The sequence below is a fragment of the Arctopsyche grandis genome, chromosome 13 (genome assembly GCF_051622035.1).
Source record: "Arctopsyche grandis isolate Sample6627 chromosome 13, ASM5162203v2, whole genome shotgun sequence".
Lineage (NCBI taxonomy): Eukaryota > Metazoa > Arthropoda > Insecta > Trichoptera > Hydropsychidae > Arctopsyche > Arctopsyche grandis.
The window spans coordinates 20473377-20482955 of NC_135367.1; the positions used below are offsets into that span (position 1 = coordinate 20473377).

At 33.0% G+C, this 9579-nt stretch overlaps 1 protein-coding gene across 1 annotated transcript; it reads left to right on the forward strand.

Moving 5' to 3' along the window:
• Positions 1 to 1624: 1624 nt before the first annotated feature.
• Positions 1625 to 4468, forward strand: LOC143920923 (glutathione S-transferase-like). The gene is made up of 5 exons (XM_077443959.1): positions 1625 to 1824; positions 1915 to 2082; positions 2398 to 2537; positions 2613 to 3582; positions 3691 to 4468. Exons 1-4 carry the CDS (start codon positions 1677 to 1679, stop codon positions 2781 to 2783), a joined length of 627 nt encoding a protein of 208 aa, XP_077300085.1. The 5' UTR covers positions 1625 to 1676; the 3' UTR covers positions 2784 to 3582; positions 3691 to 4468.
• The last annotated feature ends 5111 nt before the right edge of the window (positions 4469 to 9579 follow it).

A 9579-nucleotide genomic window follows, 5' to 3' on the forward strand; every position in this document is an offset into this window, starting at 1 on the left:
GAAAACATAGATAAATTAATAATCATCGTATCACATTTATTTATCAGCGTCAATATACTTATTACTATTATAGAAATACTAGAAAATAACAAATTTTCAAATTCACCCAAGTTATTTCAAAGCTATCAAATAAAATTTGTTCATAAATCTAGCAAAGACCATTCAAATGACAATGGGTATAATATATGTATATGAAAACAGACGTGATGTATGTATGTTTGTGGGTATGTGGCGGACGCATCGACCAGTATAGAGAATCCAAAAAAACAAATTTTAGAATGCAAGGAGTATGTTTGGCCTGGAAATATTTAATAAAATAAATTCACTCGAACGAGGCGCACAACCAATCAGCGTGAAGTGGTCCACGTGGACTAAAACGTTTGACCAATTAGAGCAACGTTGATACATTCTGACTAATGGGTGCATTTTAAGCATTCGCCATAGCGATGTGGCTTGAAGACCAATCATGTCAAGGAGACGTGGGAAAGTGAAGTAGCGGGGAGGTGGAGAAGATTGGTGCGTCTGACATGTGCTCCTGATATTGAGCACCTGACTTGGAAGGTCTGCGATGTCAGCGTCAGATGCGCTGCACGGGAGCGTACACACATACACACATCCACGAAGCCACACACACATTCATTCATCATTTCGAACGGATGAACGGGTTGGATCGGCGAGAGTGTGATGCGCGCACTCAACATTTTACTATTGATACGTGCGCGTGCCTATAAATTACCTCACATTATATTTATACTAGTTGTTTTACCCGGCTTCGCTCAGTATTTGTAATATAAACAGCTTAAACATGGCGAATCTAATAATAAATATTCATTTATTTTTTTATTAAATTTATTTGAATCGAAAAAAAAAATTATATTCAACCAATCGAATTTGTTTTCGATTACCAACCAACCTTACATACATACAAAGTCTCTTTCGAAATTATATACTAGACTGGATAAAGCATATAACTTTATTTTAATTCGTGTATCAATTCCTTTCCGAAACCACCCGTTGTAATCAACTGGCACAACACTAGTGGAATTATAATAATGGATGAAATGTGAATACGATAAATTCTCCAAAAACAGTGTAAAAGAATACAAAGGAAGTTTATGAATGCAAGCTATTTTCACGTACTTAAAAATATCCAAATAAAATAATTGCACGTATCCGTATTCTGATTTTGATTTTTAAATGCTTTTTATTATTACAAAATTATGTTCACAACACATCTTTTATCTATTTTAATAGCTACTGATCTACTGATCATTTTCTATTTTACATTATTTATATTTTATTTGGTTAGTAATCATAGTATTATATTATTCTAGTGTTAATGTACAGCATAATAAGAAAAATAGCTCGAAAACCTATTTACAATTCATATAAATGCTCATAATACATCTAATACATAATATTAATTAAAGACTCTCTAAAGTCGATGACCTAAAGCAGAATCCGTATTCTAATTCGACACATTTACTTGAGAATTTATTTTTTACACATAAAGATTTTCTTTCAATACAGTTTTTTTAATGCACATGTACATACATATAAAATATGATCTTATTACCGAAACACCCTATAGAAAGCAACTAAATCAAATATTAAATGCATATCTCTCGCATTTGAGCGAGTATCTCATTAGCGTTCGCGCTAAAACACGTTCCACAATGTCGCCCAAATATAAGTTAACTTATTTCGATATCAAAGGATTAGGAGAGTGTATTAAATATATTTTTGCGTACAAAGGGATCGAATATGAGTGCGAAACGGTTATTTTATTCACGGGAAAGGGACCTTGGAACGACATAAAAGCGAGTAAGTTTTCCTCAAGTTTTAATTCCCACCCGAATAATATTATCCTAAATTACATACATATTACTGGAACCAAAACTAAATAATCTTCAGGCACGCCGTTTGGTCAACTTCCCGTGCTCGAAGTCGACGGCAAAAGACTATATCAATCTCAAGCAATTTGCCAATATTTGGCGAACCAACACGACCTTTTAACCGGAAATGCGTGGGACGACGCTCACAATGTTGCTCTAGCTTCGGCCATGCAAGATCTCATCATTAGTAATACACAACATCATGATTCTTTAAAACATAATTAAATAGCACAGCATCTTTTATGCACATTATTAAATAAAATATTTTCATTATAATATCTCTGTGATCAAAAAAAAATCATGAGATTTTAATATTTTATCCATTTATTTTTGTTTATCCAAAAATAAATGGAAGCATTTAATATCATGATGTATTTCTTGTTTGTTTGTTATTCATGAAGACGTTAGATCATTTTGTGATGTGTTGAAAGAGATACTGTGCCACATTTACTAGAAATACTTGATAAATGCATGTATTTCGGCAATTTGAAATTTTTTCTAGGAGTTGCAAGGTGCTATTACGAAAGAAATCTTGAAATGAAAGCGACATTAATGAAAGATCGAGAAGATAACATGCTACCATTTTATTATAAACGTTTCGAAGATATATTAAAGTCAAGAGGAGACTTTTACGCTGGAAAGGTCTTTCATCAATTTATATCAATTTCTCTGAATCACTTTGTTTCGTTCATTTAAACTTATCTGAAAATTTTTCAGGTGTCTTGGATCGATTTTTACATGGTAGCCGGAATCGAAGCGGTTGACGGAATGATGGGAGCCGATAACGTTTCTGGAAAGTTCCCATTTTTAAAATCTCACATGGAGAGAGTGTGGAATTTGCCAAAAGTAAAAGAGTACATCGCGAACAGACCGCCTTATCCTCGCTAAGAATGATTTTTTTTTTCATTTTACTGTATCTGTACACTTTCTTCGTTATTTTTTTTATACGAGCTACTGTATAGCTTATATTGTGCCATGAGCATTTATTAAATAACTTTTCTAATAACACTTGTATATATAGAGCATTACTATCGTTTCCTCCGCCCAGCTTCCTTCCACTCAAGTGGTGTTCTTTGTAAATTACTTGTTCTGTTGTTAGGTACGAGTTTCACTTTTATTTTATCGCGAACGAATTGTACAAATCCTACGCGAACATCGCTACTGAAATTTATAACAAATCTATAATAATAGGCTCACATAATTGTCTTTATTTTATTTTAAAATATACAAATGTGTATGTATGTATGTATTTAAAACGTTATCGGCCAGAACAGTCTACCTGATGCGTGCTAATAGTTATTACGCAAATAAATCACCGGTAATCTGTTATCTGATAAACGTAAAACTAATTTTATTACCCACCGAAAGGAAACTGTACCATTGAAATATTTTATACCGGAATAATAAAATTAGAATTATAATACCAATCGAATTTTATCGCTTCGGCAATAATACCACGCAACAACCATTTACGATAACTAACGAATTTCTATTATAAAGGTTACACACATTTAACCTCAGATAATATGCGTAAATAAAATATGAAAGACAAACTAGTATCTATGTTATATAACAAAATAATAGTGTTTTATAACACTTTTTTTTATTTATCATTAACCACAGAGATTGCACCAGCCTCCCGGATTTAATCTAGAATATAATTTACACTGAGCACCAAAACAAATACGTTTTTCTTTACTTGCCGGATCGGAGACTTGTTAATCTATACTAAAATTGACCCATTTAATTCGAATATGACGATGATTTTTACGGTTTTTTCTCATTTATGAAATAGTGTTTAATGAGTGCTTAAAATAATGCCCAATTTAAACAGATTTTTGACTTTTGCAAACTTTAACTCAAAATCTAGTATTGCTATGCCAAAAGTAAGTATTGAAATTAATAATTGGCTATTTTTTCTATTGATTCCATTTTTTTATTGCTTTAAAATACGTATCATCATTTTTCTAGCGAATTTTAAAAGTCAAAAATATATATTTTTTTACACACTTCATTTCTCGAACATTGCACCAGCTCTATGTTTCACTACATTAACAAGGATTTTTTTCAACGTTTTTTTTTCAATCAAAATATTTATTTTTATTTTATCTGAACTTGCCAATTCGAGCGGTAAACGATTTTAAACTACAATATGTTCTACGCTCATAAGTGAGCATGAACGTGTGAAATAGAGCGAGCGAGATTATAATTAATTATCTAGCAAAAAGCCAAAAATATATTTTTTAGATTAAAATAAGCTGAGTTTATATTACATAATTAATCTATAATTATTCACGGGTTTTATGCAAAATTATGGCAATAGAATCGAGTGAAAAATTATCGCTTCGAGCTACATTAATTCGCACGATTGAAAATCCATCAAAATACTTTAATATTCTTTCTCATACAGCTTTACACGTTAAAATTAAATTTGGATGTTTATAGAAGATATTAAAGGTTTTTCAGCTCCCCTATACCTGTACGATAGTTGAGAACATTTAATATGTATATTGGACAGTGAATGCAAACACACACACAGACACACAGGTCATACATCACAATTGGAACGTGCCAAAGAAATAAGACAAAATAAAAAAAAAAACAACATCGCCAAAGGACAGAGGACAAACGCGACTTTTGAACCGGAGCGGTGTATTGGCCGCACTAGACTTTCATTAAAAGTTGCTCGAAAGCTACACAAGAAGAACACATAAGTTCTCCATTGTCAAAGCTTCCGACGGGCAATAAAACTAATTTATTGGACTCGAGGGTGAAGAGAAGAGAGTACAGGGAGGGAAGGCTTCGAACGAGTGGCGGAAAAAGCTGAACGTTCCGTTTGATGCGGTACATACACCCGTACATACATACATACATACGTACATACCTACGTATATACATATTTGTGAGTGTAAATCTCGACAAAATTTCATTATTAAGACGTTACTAACGTAAGAAGTTTTCAAGCTTTTGCGTAACCGTAGTGACGCAAAGATTGAGAGCTTTCGTTATGCGTCGCACGAGAGAAAGTTTCGCAAATGCGCGTCGACTTCCTGCTCTTAATAAATATGTTATGAACTTCCTGGAAAATTATATTAATTTCACCCAGCAAAACATCTGAAAGTTAATTAGATTGCTTGCGGATATTTAAATATTGCCTATTATAACCGATATACATACTATCGGTATATTATGTAGTACATACATGCATACCACAATTATTCTAAATAATTAATACATACATATGTGCATAGATAGAAGCAGTGTTGTCACCCTAATGGTTTCCATGAGGAACCCGTTGTTAGAAACCTAAAAATATATAATTTACCCATCAGCATTGAAAGCTCGGTCGTTAAGCTTCTGACTAACATCAAAAGGTGGCGGGTTCGATCCCATGAGCTGATCTCGATTGAAAAGAATTTTTCTGAGTATATCTGTAGTGCTGCTGGTCAGTCCTGGATATTTTTGACTCCATGACGATCGTTTCCTATCAGAGTTTGCCAATTTTCTCTGATTTCATTGTTGAACGGTTCCCAATTAAAAATTGGCTAAAATCCTTCCTACCTACTATGTCACCACTATTTGAGAATGATTAATGTACAGTAAAATTGAAGTGTAATTCATAGATGTCTCGTTAATTTGCGAGTTTTCAGTGTCTCGTAATTCAGCGACATGTATAATAAAAATGCTGTATTGTTTGTAATTGGCCAGGAAGGCGCATTGGGGTATAAAAAATGCAATAAAAAAATATATAATTTTTGTCAAAAAAAAAATACAAATCTTAAAAAATTCATTGAACTCGTAAATTTCGATTAGCAATTTTCGAGATTATGCCGACGATAGCGATTTATCAATAAAAAGAAATTCCGAAAATTATCCACGAAGGTAAGAAAATAGCTAACTTACTGTGAGCTCTGCAGAAGCTAAAAGGGTATTCAGTTTAATGAATACTATTCCTAATGATCAAAGAAATTGTCTAACTGTAGATAACATATCCCACTTAATGACTATTAAACTTCTTGGAAAGCCACTTTCTGAATTCGATGGAAAGCCATTTGTTGAATCGCGGTTACGTCAGGGGCATCGCACTGTTGATGAATGATGATACTACACAAAATAATAAAAACCCACTGTCTGTGTGTGTATTAGCGACGCAAAAAAATCAAATTACACTATTGAATTCAAATTTAACAGCTAGTGGATTTATACAAATAAGCATTTGAAATATTATAACATTCGAGTAACATATAAGAAAAAAATCATCGAAGTCACTATTACGTAATAATTGAAATTTATATTTATTTTAATTAAAATTAAAATTTTCACATTGAATAATGTAATTTAATAAAGTAACAAAATGTTATTTTATATTTTATGTAATAATATTTGTCCTTAATGGCAAATGTAAATGCTATAAAAACTGAAAATATATCCACTTTATTTTATAACACGGAAATGATATTTAAAAGGAAAAAAAAGTAATAAGTTCCTTTTATTTTATGTACTTTACAAATTTTGTACTTATACAAATTTTTAACACTATTATTATAACTTTGAAATTACGTATTCGAATTCAACCAGCAGCGTGGACTAGTGGTTAGCAGATACGCTTTCGAACTTAGTGGTCACGGGTTCGAGTCCCATTGGTTGCTGCTGGCCAGATCTTGGTTTATGATTCCAGGTCAATTTCCGTCAATTTGCCGTTTCCTCTCATAGTTTGCCAATTTATCTGATTTTAATTGAAACGGTTCCAACAAATTTGGCAACCTTAACCCATTTCTAGAGTTTTCAGCATCTCGAATTTCACTAAATCGTATAAAAATGCTACAAATTTGTCCATAAATGTACCGCAAATTTTCTAGTTTTTCAGCATCTGAAAATTTGACTATTTATATTTAAAAACAATACTCCAAAAATGTATCCATAGATGTCTTTATGTTGCTCTGTTAAGACTATTCTAAAAATTGTATATCGATGTTTGTAATTGGCCAGGATGGCGCATTGGGGTTTTCCAGGCTTTCCTGGTATTTCCTCTTTATGTGTATGTAAAAATAAAAAAACAATGGTGATTAATGAGGAATCAATTTACATGTTATATCAATCTATCAATTTGTTAATAAAATAAATTGGCAAACTCTGATCATCTTGGAGTCACATATGTATGTATGTAGCATATCCAAGGTCTGGCCAGCAGAAATCAATGGGATTTGAAACCGTGACCATTCTGTTCAAAGCATTATATTCTAACCACTAGTCTATTCTGCTAGTTATGTTGTATGTAGATATTTATTTTTTATTGTTACAAATCAATATACACTCGTCATTACAGATTTGTTCCAATGCGACGGGTGTACGTTAACGAAATACATCAGAAATACAGTTATACATATACAATCAGAATATATAGCATATAACAATTAATCAGAAATAATAATCATAGAGACATCTATGGATTATTTTTAGATTTTTTTTGTGTACAATATTTATACATATAATAAATACGAAGTTATAGAGATATCTATAGATTTCAGATTACTGTGTATAATTATTACAAATTATACACAGGCAGATTTTTCGTGACAACAGGAATAGATTTTTCCCAATTTTCAGGAACCGTTTCAGCAATGATCAGATAAAATTGGCAAACTCTGATAGAGAAACGATCGATTTGGAGTCACAAAACCCCCAAATCTAACCAGCAGATGGCGAGGACTCGAACCTTTGACCTCAGTGGTGCTAAATATATACGCTACCACTAAACCAAACTGCTGGCTAATATGTAAAAAATAAAATAAAATAAAATTTAGAATGATTCCAAACCTAACTCAATATCAAATTTTACACCATATCTTTAAAAATAGGGCGATAAAGTGATTGATAACACGGTTTTGTCGACAAAATTTCAATTTTTGACTTATGAAGTTTAAAATTCTACTGACATTATAAATGAAAACTAATAGCAAAATCATTAATATTACATAGTCTTAATTTTGCCTCTCACATGTACTCAACAACAACCGCTTTCTGAGCTTTAATCAGTTCGGATGTGTCTCACCTCACCGACACACCTATACGGAGGCCGTTTTTGTACGCGCGTATAATTAATTGGGCATTTTCCCCGAACGACACTCGTTATTCACGCACACTGGAAAACGCACATTTTCCCGCATCGAATCCGCGAATAAATTCACCTGTGCCTTTTTTCCACTCTAACTTAACACCGCAAAATCTTTTTCCGACGAATGTTCAACGCCACGCCACCACCTTCGTGTCCCTTTCCCGCTCACTCCGCCCACACACCTGAATCGTTCCCGTTCTCTCGGCTAATGGCACAATCTCGGATTTTCCCGCCATATATCTTGCCGCGCGAAGAAAAGCGAGAAGGCGAAACGTTGGCACGGAAAAACCGAGAGTTTTTCCCGACTCTGCATGCGCGCCCCGCAACAGTACTCGCGAGAGCTACTTGCCGCTGCACCCCCGAAATGCAAGTAGGCACTTTGCCGAAACTAATTTTCTTTTATTGCAAGTCGGAAAAGCTGGGGAGTCTCCCGCTCAGCCTCTTGACAAATCGCGTTGTTTAACAAACGGCATCATTCCACGGACAGATAAGGCGTTTCGACGCCGCTCTCACCATGTGTCTCTCGACTGCGAGAGGGAAAAGGGTAAAATGGTTTATCCGGTCGTGGAGCGATCGGCTTCCGTGAAAAAAGACGTCGGATATCAGATGCGCTGAAGACATAAATAAAGATTACATACGCATGCGTCTCGAATAAGTCGTATCGTAAATAAACATATATATCTCAAAGTAACGGCGACTATTTGTAAATATAATAACACATACTCCGCAAGTACGTAAAATATTTGCACGTATGTACATACGTACATACATACATAGTAAATTTTGGTACAAAGCAAACGACACATATGTATATATATAAATTTATATATGTATATATGTACCTATGTATATGTAATACCGTATTAAGGTTGCGCATAGTTAATTATTGACAATGACATAATTTTGGGTTTAAGTACGATTTAGTGTATAATTCGCATCCCTTGTCAAATGTCAAGAAAATATGGCACCGCGTGACGTCCGACAAATTTTCCATAATCGCAAAACCCAATCGTTACATTATAATATACTGTACTAACTTTAAATATACAAACTTTCTTCAATACAGTATATTGAAAGAGAATATAGAAAATTTGAACTGAATTTAACTGCCGAAAATGGTAAAATTTGGAGATTTTACCACAAAAACGCTTCGAACTTTTCAAGCTCATACATATGTATAATATATATAATAAATAAATCCTTAAAAATAATATTAAGAACGAAAACGGAAGCAAAGTGAGAGAAATTATTTACATTCACAAAAACCTACAATTGTACTTACATTTTTTTTTTACATGCATACATATGTATACCTATACCAGGAAGGACTAACAGGTAATCCCCAAAGCGCCTTCCTGACTTGTTACAAACATCATAGAAACATCTATGGATAAAATTTTTGATAAACTTTCAGATCATTTTTTTTATATTTCGAAGATCAAATTTTGAGATACTGAAAAAAATATATTTATGAACAAATTTGCATATTTATAAACAAATTTTTATACGAATCAGCGAAATTCAAAAAGCTGAAAACTCGAAAATTGCGAGAAGTGGATAAAAGTTGCC

What these genes read in the sequence shown, in the direction of transcription:
- LOC143920923 (XM_077443959.1), top strand. Translation starts at nt 1,677, where the DNA reads ATGTCGCCCAAATATAAGTTAACTTATTTCGATATCAAAGGATTAGGA. An exon ending in CATGCAAGATCTCATCATTA is followed by an intron (nt 2,083 to 2,397) that starts GTAATACACAAC and finishes AATTTTTTCTAG; the next exon opens with GAGTTGCAAGGTGCTATTAC. An exon ending in GAGACTTTTACGCTGGAAAG is followed by an intron (nt 2,538 to 2,612) that starts GTCTTTCATCAA and finishes AAAATTTTTCAG; the next exon opens with GTGTCTTGGATCGATTTTTA.